General features: G+C 44.1%; 2 protein-coding genes across 8 annotated transcripts in view; both read left to right on the plus strand.

Moving 5' to 3' along the window:
- Nucleotides 1–9,700, plus strand: part of LOC122399180 (solute carrier family 12 member 4) — a 113,513-nt gene extending 103,813 nt beyond the window's left edge. For 4 of the 6 annotated variants that reach the window (XM_043399651.1, XM_043399656.1, XM_043399657.1 and 1 more), the window contains 11 exons: nt 1,266–1,526; nt 1,642–1,827; nt 1,952–2,187; nt 2,260–2,459; nt 2,574–2,735; nt 3,008–4,446; nt 4,554–4,661; nt 4,809–4,862; nt 5,386–5,705; nt 5,774–5,913; nt 6,349–9,700. In XM_043399651.1, coding sequence (XP_043255586.1) covers nt 1,266–1,526; nt 1,642–1,827; nt 1,952–2,187; nt 2,260–2,459; nt 2,574–2,735; nt 3,008–4,446; nt 4,554–4,661; nt 4,809–4,862; nt 5,386–5,705; nt 5,774–5,913; nt 6,349–6,440 — 3,198 coding nt within the window. In that variant the 3' untranslated portion in view covers nt 6,441–9,700. The remainder of the gene's footprint in view (nt 1–1,265; nt 1,527–1,641; nt 1,828–1,951; nt 2,188–2,259; nt 2,460–2,573; nt 2,736–3,007; nt 4,447–4,553; nt 4,662–4,808; nt 4,863–5,385; nt 5,706–5,773; nt 5,914–6,348) is intronic. The other 2 variants (XM_043399652.1, XM_043399654.1) reach the window with 2 other exon arrangements.
- Nucleotides 9,701–12,102: 2,402 nt separating this feature from the next.
- On the plus strand, nt 12,103–13,658 carry LOC122398832. 2 transcript variants are annotated; one of them, XM_043399059.1, is made up of 3 exons: nt 12,103–12,507; nt 12,928–13,101; nt 13,184–13,658. In XM_043399059.1, exons 1-3 carry the CDS (start codon nt 12,462–12,464, stop codon nt 13,261–13,263), a joined length of 300 nt encoding a protein of 99 aa, XP_043254994.1. In that variant the 5' UTR covers nt 12,103–12,461; the 3' UTR covers nt 13,264–13,658. The 2 variants fall into 2 exon arrangements, with proteins under 2 accessions (XP_043254994.1, XP_043254995.1); XM_043399060.1 differs by having other exon boundaries at nt 12,111–12,407.
- Nucleotides 13,659–13,663: the final 5 nt, after the last annotated feature.

Consider the following 13,663-nt stretch of genomic DNA (forward strand, 5'->3'; position numbering starts at 1 on the left):
CGTCTCGTTAAGAATAAACTTACCTTTCACGTCTTTAGAATGGAACAAACTTCTATGCAGATGATTTTTAAAGGATGCCACGAAAGTCAAGAAAGAAGAAATCATGAGTGATTTATCGCCAGGGGTAGACCAACCCCTGTTCTTCCTCGAGACTGTTGAGGGGTAATGCAACCTTTGAAAGTAACCAAACGAGCTGTAAGTGCTCTCCGGGGTGGGCTCGAGTTATGTTCACTTTGCTCCGATACCCCGGGGAGGTGTATGGTGCGCGTAACTTGCAAAAGCTACGCTACTTCCGCGCAAACTACGCTCCCGATTCTCGAAAACGACCCCGCTGCACCGCATTTAACCCTAATCCTAAGCCACTTCGCGTCACATACCGAGTTAATTATAATTTGTACATATTATAACTTAACGAAACTGTCAGGTATCGATCGTTCGAGTTGATTCCATGATTAGAATTCTAAACAAATCAAGAATAACAAAATTAACGTGTATTTAACTTGTAACCGACCAGACCGCTGCTGAATTCGTATTTTTTAGCTATTATGTGATAGTATATTTCTTTAAAAGGCTACCACGTTCGATGAAACACAAGATCCAAAGCATTATAGTACGCTAGAGTCTTCCTTTGGAGCGTTTTAAAGAGGGGTGACGCTGTCAAGGATTTGGGTCCTCTGCATGACTGACGAAAGCGTTCTCAAAGCGACGCAATTAACAGGAAGTTTCGCGGTAACCTTGTTGGCGAACCTTTCGGTGCATTGAACTCGGGTCGTGGCAAGTTTCCTTCCGACTGGGAACTCCACCGGTTCCTCGAGACTCGACAAACAAATAGTATTCGAGCACGCTGCGGCTCCCCCGCTCCCGTATTAAATTGCAATCCATTTTCTAAATTAATTCCACCATTGAAAATTGTAAATTCACACTTCATAATCGAAATCCTTTCTTTTCGAATGCATTGCAACAATTTAAACTTTTTACCGCCATTGGAACTGGCTGTACTCGAGTACCATGAGGTGGCGTACCATGGATCCGCCATAACGAAATCCAACTTAGTTTAATAAACTTCAAGATACTGTAACTCTTAAACCATCGAGTATTGGACAAAAGTAGCTTAATACATTTTTGTAGAGACTCAAAAACTGGATCGAATAAGATTTCTCTTAACTTGAAATTGAATTACTCGGTCTCGAAATTCCCGCCTGAATTGGAAAGAGTCGATCGTGGTTCGCCAAAATGGCGACCTAAGTACTCGTTTTCGCTTTCAGGAAGAGATGGAAGACCGGCCTCGGATCTCCACCTTGCTCAGCAGTCTGTCGAACTACAGCAACACGATCCCAGCTGCGACCGACCCGGACAGCAAGCCGCCGCCTGTGCAAGGCGGTGCACGAATGGGTACGCTGATCGGTGTCTTCTTGCCTTGCATCCAAAACATCTTCGGTGTGATCCTTTTCATCCGTCTGACGTGGGTGGTCGGCACAGCCGGTGCCCTTCAAGGTTTCCTCATCGTGCTCTGCTGCTGTTGCGTGGTAAGTTCTTCAGGGCGATCGAGACCTTCGAAATGAACCGTCTCCATGACAGTTTAATCCAGTAAGATTACAGAGACATTGCTGAACCGAGAAATTCGACTTCGTTTGCACATAGACAATGCTGACAGCTATCAGTATGAGCGCCATTGCAACGAACGGCGTGGTGCCTGCCGGAGGGTCCTACTTTATGATATCCAGAAGCTTGGGCCCGGAGTTTGGAGGCGCTGTGGGGATGCTCTTCTACACTGGTACCACTTTGGCAGCTGCCATGTACATCATCGGTGCCGTTGAAATCGTCCTGGTAAGTCTGCCATTTTTAAATCGAGAAAAATAGGTGTTGGCCGAGCGCTTGCGAGAGAGACAAGAGCGTCGTAGCCCTCTGGTGGCGGCTTCAGACTCGGAATACCATAAAATTTTCTTTCCAGACTTACATGGCTCCCTCGCTGAGCATATTCGGTGACTTCACCAAGGATCCCAGTATCATGTACAACAACTTTCGTGTGTACGGGACGGGTCTGCTGGTGGTGATGGGCACCATAGTGTTCATCGGGGTAAAGTTCGTGAACAAATTCGCCACCGTTGCTCTGGCCTGCGTGATATTCTCGATCATAGCCGTTTACGTGGGTCTGTTCTACAACTTCAACGGCAACGAGTCCCTCAAGTTCGTAACTTCCGTGTCAACTATCGTTAGAAATGTGTTTGGACGATTAACAAAAATGTTGACTCGTTTCAGAATGTGCATTCTGGGCAGAAGGCTACTGAAGGACATCGATGTGTTGGCGGACTGCAATAAAAACGTCAGCGGAGTCCTCCACCGGCTATATTGCGAGAGCAACAGCACCTTACTACCGCACAAGTGTGACCCGTACTACGAGCAGAACAACTTGACCATCATCAATGGAATTCGTGGTCTGGCCAGCGGCGTATTCTTAGGTAGGGTGTAATAGTTATTAAACACTCGAGAATAGCCTTCTGTAGCAGTATCGCCAGCGTCAAACGATAGCTAATAACTAATTATGTAGTTTCTAACTAGTCGTTTGCGTTTAGAAAACATATGGGACAGTTTCCAAGAGGAAGGTCAACTGATCGCTTACGGAAAAGAGCCAAAGGATATCGATTTCATGTCGACATCCTCCTTCAATCAGATTCAAGTCGACCTCACCACCACCTTCACCATTCTCATCGGTATATTCTTCCCTTCCGTCACGGGTAAGCAACTGCCAAACATTGTTCAGTCTTCCAAAACGATGAACAATCGGGTGGTCCAGATCCCCACTGACTTTTACAGCCACGTTTCTCTATTTAATCTGACACAAATTCATAGACACTATAGAAACAAATACAACAAAGAGAACTGATTAAAATTAGAGAGGATCTGACCCTCGTGTTCTTCTCCCTATCTTCCAACCCTAACCTGGGTAAACCAATTGACCCAGTAACCATCGAAATCCTCCTAAATTCTCTGGCTCGTAATTTCCCAGGTATCATGGCTGGCTCTAACAGATCGGGTGACCTGGCGGATGCCCAGAAATCGATCCCAATCGGTACGATTTGCGCGATCCTGACCACGTCTACGGTCTACCTATCGAGCGTGTTGCTGTTCGCCGGCACCGTAGACAATCTATTGCTGCGCGACAAGTTCGGTCAGAGTATCGGTGGGAAGCTGGTAGTGGCGAACATAGCCTGGCCGAATCAGTGGGTGATCCTGATCGGTTCGTTCCTGTCCACCCTGGGCGCTGGCCTTCAGTCGTTGACTGGCGCTCCGCGTCTGCTTCAAGCCATCGCCAAGGACGGTATCATTCCGTTCCTGACGCCTTTCGCCACCAGCTCTAGCCGCGGTGAGCCTACCAGAGCCCTGGTGCTGACGGTCCTTATCTGCCAATGCGGTATCCTCCTGGGCAACGTCGATTACCTGGCCCCCCTGCTGTCCATGTTCTTCCTGATGTGCTACGGATTCGTCAACCTGGCCTGCGCCCTCCAAACCGTCCTTCGAACGCCCAACTGGCGACCCAGGTTCAAGTACTATCACTGGAGCCTGTCGTTCCTTGGTCTGTCCCTCTGCATCGCCATCATGTTCATGACCAGCTGGTACTACGCACTGCTAGCCATGGGCATGGCTGGCTGTATCTACAGGTACATCGAGTACCGGGGCGCGGAGAAAGAATGGGGCGACGGTATACGTGGTCTGGCACTGTCAGCCGCTCGTTATTCCCTGTTGAGATTGGAGGAGGGACCGCCTCACACGAAGAACTGGCGGCCCCAGATCCTCATACTGGCCAAACTGACCGACGACCTGGTGCCCAAGTACCGGAAACTGTTCGCGTTCGCCAGCCAGCTGAAGGCTGGCAAGGGTCTGACCGTTTGCGTCAGCTGCATCGGCGGTGACTACATCCAGAACTCCGGCGAGGCCCTCGCCGCGAAGCAGAGCCTCCGCAAAACGATAGTCGAGGAGAAGGTCAAGGGATTCGTGGACGTCTTGGTGGCGAGGAACATCGTCGACGGCTTGAGCTCGCTGATACAGACCACCGGGCTCGGTGGAATGAAGCCCAACACGGTGATCCTCGGCTGGCCGTACGGTTGGAGGCAGTCGGAGGACGAGAGGACCTGGAGAGTCTTCCTGCAAACGGTCAGAGCGGTCGCCGCGGCGAGGATGGCGCTGCTTGTGCCCAAAGGAATCAACTTCTTCCCCGACTCCACGGAAAAGGTGGTCGGTTACATCGACGTATGGTGGATCGTCCACGACGGGGGTCTGCTGATGCTGCTACCATTCCTGCTCAAGCAGCACCGCACGTGGAAGAACTGCAAGATGAGGATCTTCACTGTCGCCCAAATGGAGGACAACTCTATCCAGATGAAGAAGGATCTGAAGAAGTTCCTCTACGACCTCAGGATCGAGGCTGAGGTGGAAATAGTGGAAATGGTAAGAGATAGGCTAACAGCGATCATAGTGTGATTCTATCCGTAGTCCTTGGAACATTGAAGAAGTCTGAGGTACGATTTTGTGACGTAATTTGCGTGATCTCGTAGATGGATTCCGACATATCCGCGTACACGTACGAGCGAACCCTGATGATGGAGCAGAGGAACCAGATGCTGAGGGAGCTGCGGCTGAACAAGAAGGAGTCCCTAGGAGTGGTGAGTGACGAAGCCGCGAAAAACGTGGAACGCTATATCGCGATACGTATATACGAAATACAATGCATAATAATAAAATACAATATATCTGTAAAAGCCGATACTGATGGGTATGTGTCTGTTTGTTGCGTGCTCGTCACGGATAAGGTGCCGGCATTGGTGGACTTCAACGAGGTACCCGCCGAAGAAAATTTACCTCTGGTTTGTCAGACAATTCCCTGGAGTTCCTCCGTCACTTTTTTCCCCCAATCGAGTGTCAACGACACCAACCACGTCCACGTATCCTGCCCAGGCCCCGAGATCTCCAAATGTTTCATAACAGCGCATTTCGTTTGCCGACCCATCTGACAAAGTCACACACCCCGTCGCCTCGTGTAACCTGTTCAGAGAAAATGAACTCATGGAGGTGACCGCGTCCGTAACCCGAGGTCGAGACAACAAATTAACACCTGTCGAAAGAAAAAAAAAAGAAAAGAAAAGCCTCCACCAGTTTGCTTTCTTGTTCATGATTATCTATGGAACGCTCGGCAGAGGGCTCCACTTTCAGCTTGATTGGCACGTTCATTCCGAATGCTTACATTAGTTGGTCATTTATTTAGCCAGAATCATATAGAGTGCTTTTGACGCTAGAGTTAGTCGTCTCTCGACACTACTTGACTGCCTTCTGCTGTTCGGGACACGGCGGTCCGAGCCCGATTCGCCAATCATCCTCTTGTGAATACAGGTACAGACGATCGTCGACCATCACCACAACGTGGACGTGAAGATCGCTACCAAGGTGAGATTCCAGGTGCCCGGAAGCCAGAACCCGAACGTCGTCGACGAGGCGCAGGAGAAGCTCGTGCAAGAGAACGAAACGGGCAAGGAATCGGACACGGGCGACGCCAGCGACGGCGTGGAGGAGGCGAAGGAGGGCGACGAGGAAACGAAGCTGATCGGTGGCTCGCCGAAACAGGAGAACAAGGAGAACACCGAAAAAGAGGCGAAGGAGAGCGAGGAGAAGAAATCCGAGAGCCCCGAGGCGAAACAAGTCACCATCACGCCGTAAGTTACAGAGAACGTTCGCAACCGAGCCGCCAGAAACTGTTCCTAATATATTAACTCCGTTGCAGCGACGAGGGCGACGTGAGGCGTATGCACACTTCCGTGAAACTGAACGAAGTGATCGTCAACAAGAGCCATGACGCTCAGTTAGTCATCCTGAATCTTCCTGGACCACCGCGGGATACCAAAATGGAACGTGAATCAAATTGTATCCTTCAAATTGTAAAATAAGTTGGGAAACTTGAGGGGATGACTCGTGTAACATGCCACTTTCCATATATTTATCGACTTTTAATGAAATGATAAATGTTATTCCGTATATCGATGGCGTTGATCTAACGGGTAATCACCCTTTATCAAAAAGGAGCACAATTACATGTAACTTAGAAATAAGATACATTGATCTCTACCTAGCTAAACATGCAAAGAAGACTACAATAGTAGTGCTCGTAACTAAGTATTCAAATACCCAAAGACCGTACCAATCTGATTGCCTCTGCCTTAAGTGGCAAAGAGTATCATCAAACCCTTATACTGTAAAATATTGCTTCTGATTTTACACGAGTCTTCCCCGTTGATACAGCAACAGCATGGTTGATGTCACTTTGTGGTGTATGTAATTTCCTTGACCAAGATACTACAGACATGGAATTCCTAGAGGTTCTCACGGAGGGTCTGGAAAGGGTGCTGATGGTGCGCGGCGGCGGACGGGAGGTGATCACCATCTACTCGTGAACTAGACCGGGAGGAATCGAAGTAACCGCCTCGCAAAAGCAGAAATCTAGTTTACTTCTTAAAGACCTAAACGACTTCACCCTAAGGAACACGTTGCTCTTGTGCCATTGTTTGAGCAGTCACTTGCGTTTCGCGTTGTGAACACACACACGGTTTACCGGAAGAGAAGAGTACGTACGGATGCCGGATTGACGAATGCCGTAATCGCGTAGGTCGACCGGATCGAGGAGGAGGCTCGTAGGCTCGTTAAAAGCCGACCCTCGAGATGGCCAAAAAGTGACATGCCAAAGGATATAAGTTTCCTTTAAATGAATTTCACATGTAAACTAGGATACGTAGGATCTATCTTATTTACACTCGTCCCTTTTCAATGAGATAGAGATGTTTTATCCGTAATAACGAAAGAGAACTCTGCGCGGCGAGACGTAAAAGGGCGGATAAACGGACATGTAGCACACAGAGTGTATTCTCGACCTTTGATCGTTAATATTCGCGCGGGCAAGACGTTGTTGCTCGTGCGAGCGGCAGAAATTTTCCATGAAGAGAACGTGAAGAAATCATCGACGAGGAATGGAACCGCGACACGTCCCGAGTAAACTCATTCCGATTCTAATTAACTCCCGTTGTAACTGAAATCAAAATTTTTGGTCCGAGGCTAAGATCGAAGCATCTACGAAACCACTGCCAGAATACTTTCTAAATGCTTCGCGTTTAACCAAAGACGCGAGAGGCTCATTTTTCTACACGCATTGTCGTTATAGAGAGTATAATAGGTATGTATAATTCTACTGCTTATAGGTGAAACTTAGGGTAGCATAGGATAGCGCGTACACGGCGGGAAGTATCGGACGAACGCTGCAGCGTTGAACGTAAGAAGATTACGTGACCTTGGAACTTAATAGAAAATTCTGAAAGTTACTGACTATAGAGATAGTTGAAATTGTCAATGTATTAAGAAAAGTATATTACTGCCAAAGTCTTGAAATCGTTTACCTAGGATTACGCGTACGCCAAACCGTAGTAGAAACTAATCTAAACGGCGTTCGAAACTCTCGGTCTCCACCGCGACGCTAAAAGACTTGTACCAGCGGCGGGACTGTTATACAACTAAGAAATACGTTAAGGATTTACCGAACGCGTCGGAGAACGGCCGAGAAAATGGCGATAATTTCTTGGATATATTTCTAATATATATTTCACCGTATCTAATGGAAATTGTTAATCGCGTCGTGAAGTATGTATACTCTGGATCGACGCGGCACGAATAACCAGCATATTCGGTACCGTAACATCTCTGCGCACAGACCTTCGACTACTCTTCACAGTTTTATACTTCGATACTCCGATCACGAGCACGCCAGAGCCTCGCGTTACCACGAAAGTTCAAGCAGCAGCGTTCTCCTCGACTAGCGTCGCGACCGACGGGAAACGAAACGATAAAAAAAAAAGAGAAAGCCGGAAAGAAACCTCTCCTTCAGGACTGAAGTTCGTTTTTTTTCCATTGTACTTCCGAACCTCTTGGCGTCGAAGTCTTTTGTCTAGATTCGCGTTTATACTGTCCAAGGCCTACCCGGTCCGATTCACCGCTCTAACGCGTTTCGAATGGAACGCATCCACCATACACACACACACACACACACAGACAGACATACACATACACACAAGAACAGAGTTTTCACCGAGAAATTCGCGTAGGAAGCGAACGGTGAAGAAAATTAGAAAAAGAAAGATAATCGCCCGCCATTATTCCCCGAAACCGACTTTCATCGAAGGATAAAGAAAACACGTAGGCGATCGGTCGCGTTTAAGTGTCGTGTGCATGTCACGTTTCGCGCGCGGACCGAATCTATTCGGCCGCGCTTCATTTAGATAGGCACTATCTAATATGTATATATATAAACATATATTTATAAGTAAACGAAGACGAGTCATGTATATGTATATATGTGTGTGTATATAGTACATGTATAGCACATATGTGTAAGTATATATGACGAATAGTTTATCTACGAAGACGAAATCGAGAATCGACGATAACGGACAAAAACAAAAAAAAGAAAAAAAAAAGAATCTTTTTAAAAGAGAAATCAACGTAGCACGGGCTGACCTATTGTACCCGTCGATACACTGTGTCTACTTAATCGAAAGAGTCAAGCATCCGTGGAACCTACGTGGCCATTTTGCCCGCCTGGCTAGGGCGCTGAGGTCGTAGAACTTAAAGACGGTCGAGGAAACTGGACGAGGGTCGCTGAACGCATGCGCAAAAATAAACGAATAATGGCCGGGCAACGCAGGTCGATCGTAGGGCATTTTGAGCAAAGAGCATCGTATGTACGCCGTTGATCTAGCTAGAAAGAAAGAGATATATGTTAATTTCCAATTTTTCTCACGGTCCACGGATCAACTCGAAGCCATGAGAGAATACCGGATGCGAGTTGTAGGGGGTTAATTTTCGTTTATTTTCGCGAGCATGTCGAGCAGTACTGTTCGTTGGACGCCCCGAAGAAGGATCGAGAGGACATGATTGAGGATGAGTCGGTTGCAACGTCACTATATCTACCTCATCTCCAGCACCTTGTTCGGACGCACACTCGATCGTGCGAAGCAAGACGAGAGGAAGTCACCAAACAAAGCAATACAACACCGAACCTGTCTTCAGCGTTGCGTCGGGGAGGAACAGCGCGATGGTGGATCCGTGGCCAGGGACCGGAAGTTTGACCAATCGCAGGTCCACGAGACGCTCCATCTCTCTCTGTCTATCGTCCACGATGTTGCGACATGTACTTTCTAATTTTAATACGTTAATCACTTGTCGACTACCATATATTTTATGTGTAGCTGCCTATACGATAGGCGCCGGGCACTGCATAGTTTATACGAGACATGTTGACTATGAGAAAAAGTTTATTCGCTGAAGGGGGCAGGGTTGGCGGCGGAGGAGGGGAAAATCTGTATGGCGGCACTGAGAAACGGACAAAGGGAGAGCGAAGAGGAGGGGGAACTGTTTCAGATATAAAACGCTAAAACGTGTTTGTACATAAATAGATTGACTTAAGGACAAGGCGGAGGTTAAAGAGGTGTAAAGAGTCGAGAAACCCTTGGGAGACGTAAAACGGAGAACAGCAAGAATTGGACAGCGTTCGCGGGAAAGAGAAAGGGGGGGGGTAAAGGGATTGGAGCATCTTTTTCATAGATCAAACAGTATTGCAGTGTATTCTGCTGCCGCTTTAATATTTTACTATGTCGTATTTACTTGGGAATAATAATGCACAATTGACCATATGGACACACATACAAACACGCGTTACGTAAGTGTAAAGAACGAAAATAAGAAAAAACGGTAAATATATATATTATATATATATATATATATATACAAAAAATATAAAAAAATATGTATACACCCTGCGAGCTTGGCGATCGTCGTGCGGCGGGGGCGGCGGGGGACTTGTCGTGTGCGTCGTTTGCGACGCGTTCCCGTTGAGAACGGGCCTCGCGTCTGGTTTAAATCACCTCTAGGCTGTGAGATGCGAGCTAAGCAGCAGATGAGACTTGCTCGAGACCTCAATCATATGTGTCAAATCAAGCGGATACTATATACATATATACATACATAATTTTAAAAGAAAAAAAAGAAAAAAAAAAATAATGAACTTATCTCGTTGACCCCCGGAGTCCTGGTACAACGAGACGGGATTTTCTCCTCGCTCGTGGCGCCGGCACCACTTAGTTTCTTCTCTCTCCTCGAGAACACCTTTTAGAGTTCGAGTTACTAAAAGCGACAAACAAACCACCAAACCAAAAAAAAGAAAAAACAGAAAATGACGAAAAAAACAAAAAAAAAAATAAATAAATAAATAAATAAAACATATGCGTATGGAAAAAAACGACGATTTATCGATATTCCCATAAGGAACCGGAAGTTAACATTAAACGTACGTAGAGTAACGAACGGAAAGGACGTGAGGTGACGGATCGGCGGGTGGGGGTGGGGGGGAGGGGGAGGGGGATGGGATAGGGTAGGATGGGGTATGTGTTACGAAACGAATATATGTATGTGTATAGATATGCACACATACGGTCTCTGTATGTATGCGTGTATATGTATATGTATATTGAATGAGAACAAATACGAGATATATTTGTAGATACGAAACACATTAGCCATCTGATTAGCGTATGTAATAGAGTCAATACTGTGAAATACCTATAAAACTTTACCCTATACCCTCTTAGATTATAGATGACGATGAAATACTTGTAATTAACTTATGGAAGACGAAGTATAATGAATGAAGAAACTATACTGCGATCAGATCGATTAAATAAATAAACGACATACACCTATACGACTGGACTTTCTTTACGATCCACCCTTTACGTTATTCCGATAGCTTCTAAGTATATTGTTAACGGGTTAAACGCTATGTCGATCCTTTGGTACCAACACTGAGCTTTCCGTTTAGGCGACAAGGACCAAATTGGACCAAGTGATAGTTTACGATTCGTGTAATGTCAAAGGATATGTGTTTTATTGGATTTTAAAGTCGAACAAAGTTTGCTTCGCGTTTAACGTGTTAACTGATTACTTTGGTACAACGTGACTCGTTTACTGCAACGATACATGAGACGAGGAACGGACCGGATATGACGGGAGAAAGCTTGAAGAAAGGATTGGCGCCTATGGTGGGGGACAATGGCCTCGAGAGACCAGCTAATTTTGCACCGTAACTCTACATGATAAGTGGACAATGTAACCCCCATGAACCCATCGATGCATCGAAACATTAATTGCAGCCTTCGTGGATAGATAAATGATCACGTAGAATGTTTCCTGCTTCTTAAAAGCATATTTGGTCACACGGATTCGTGCCGTGCGAGAAGAAATTCACCAACATGCTCTACCTAGGTACTTTTGCACCTGGGACAACAATGGAAGGCAATGTTTCGTTTAGATTGTTCGGTTAGAATTAATAATTAATTCGACCGAAGGCGTAGAATTGATTTACAAGCTTAACTAACAAGTTTCACACGTTTAAAGTTATTATTTTCTAGATAATTGTTGTTTCGAACTTGTTACTGTCGCTAAAATTAATTAGTTATCTATCGGTGGACAGTGAAACGCTATAAATAATTGTGTTAGATGGCCTTCTCAACGAGAAAGGATCCCAGACAATTACATTTTGACTAGTATTCATAACTGCATCTTCTGCTACTCTTACAGTTAGTAATCCCGATCGGGACATGTGCGTAAGTTAAAGAAATTATGACCCATCGGTGGTACATGATTATTTTCGACCTCAGGCCCCCTGGTGTTAAAACGCCCAAGTTTGTCGTCGAATAGTTCGTCTTTTCAACGCTAGATGGCGTCCCTTTAGCAGATGACGGTGTAGTACTGTAGTCCTTCACAAATCGGCGCATTATTTATCGTAAAAATAACTGTTGGAGTAGGTTTAATAACCCACACAGTTATTAAAACTAATTTTAAGTTATTTGTTAATGCAACAATACAATACAAGAGTACTGAGTAATTTAGATCACTTACAAATGCTTCAGAATTAACGCCAAAGGTCCAATCTTCTAGTCCTATGTGCTATCGTCTTCTGACATTACTTCGGGCAGCTTCAAAGAATCGAGAAAGATGGCATGTGTCAGTTTGCCTTTGTCCACTTTCCGAAATACACGTACAAGCCTCACTGATTATATTTTACCTATTGAAAGAAAAAGAAATTCCTTTTACTATTTCTATCTATGAAATTTCAAGTGTATTCAAAGTTTAGAAATTTCGGTTTGTCCAACTTTGAACCAATAGAATACGCCATTGTACGTTGGGCAAAACACAGTTCGATATTTTTCGAGATATTGCAGTAGGACGTTATTATATAATCTTATTCGGTGGCTGTCGGGTGTAGAGCTCGTTGGATCTTGTGCAGTAATTAATAAACCTTATTTTTACAAAAGAAACAGGTATAATTTCATACATCAGTTTCACTTTGTTATTGTGTGGAGTTCGTTTGTAGTATGTCTCGTTGGTTAACCCAATTATCTAATACAAATTTGAAGAAAGGTAACAAAAATAATATAGAAATGTATACCATTCGTTAAGTCTATTCGTTCGAATGTAATAATACTTAATATTATGGGAGAGATACTTGTTATGTGTAAATATTTTATGTCTAGAAATTTTATATATGTATCGTAGCTTTCTTCGATGTATCGTAATTAAATAATATATAGGGATAAAAAAGTAATCTGTACAAGGGAAAAGTTTTACTCCTTTATGAGGAATATGTCGTAAAATTTCAAATCATGATTTGTATGATGTAAAAGTACGTGTAAAAACTAATTTATGGTATTGCATGGTTTAATGGTTATTCCAGAAGCCTAAAAACTTCGTACCATTTTCTGTATGCATATAATTAAGACTTTCAATTAAATTTCTGTAAGATATTTTTACTAACAAAATTGATTGTCAAATTATTTTCAGCCATGTCTGCAGAAAATCCAGGAACACCTATGAAATATCCGTATACATTAAGCGCAAAGATAGCTCAATTTCCATATAAATATTATCTCACCCATAAAAGCAGTTGGGTGTTCAAATTTTGGCTTATATCCATTGTAGTGACTGCCCCTTTGTTTTATAAAATCCAAAAGCTCAGTAAGTTCGACAACTTTTTTTTTCATCATTCGAGACCGTCTCATTGCTTACGAACATAATTAATTTTTTCCTTATATTTCAGGTTACAGTCCAGAGAATGTTAAAAAATGGGACGAAATACATCGTAAACAATTTTTAGAAGAACCTGGTCATCATCATTAAGTTATGCTGGGAAATAATTTAGTATAGTATGTAAGAATACATCTATGAAAAGAATATATGCGATTCTTGCAAATTGAAATGTCTTTATCTCTGATCATTTTTGTCGAACGTTATGTTATGAACAAAATTTAATTAAAAGTCTATTCCAAAAGTTTATTACCAAATTAATTGTATAAAACGTACATGATTACAAAGAACTGTTCCTACAACTGCTGTACAATATAGCGAATAATTATAATTTGTACCGTAGATTTTGTGTAGGGCCACCCTAGGATCTTCAATTTCGTTAAGCTAGGCTGATTTTCACGAAGAAATATAAGTACTGGTAATGTGTTAACAATTTAGCAGAACTTAAAATAAACATGATTAAATAATAAAATCTTTAATTTTCATTAGATCG

The sequence above is a fragment of the Colletes gigas genome, unplaced genomic scaffold (genome assembly GCF_013123115.1).
Source record: "Colletes gigas isolate AHSC1104 unplaced genomic scaffold, ASM1312311v1 Colletes_gigas_Sc00012, whole genome shotgun sequence".
Lineage (NCBI taxonomy): Eukaryota > Metazoa > Arthropoda > Insecta > Hymenoptera > Colletidae > Colletes > Colletes gigas.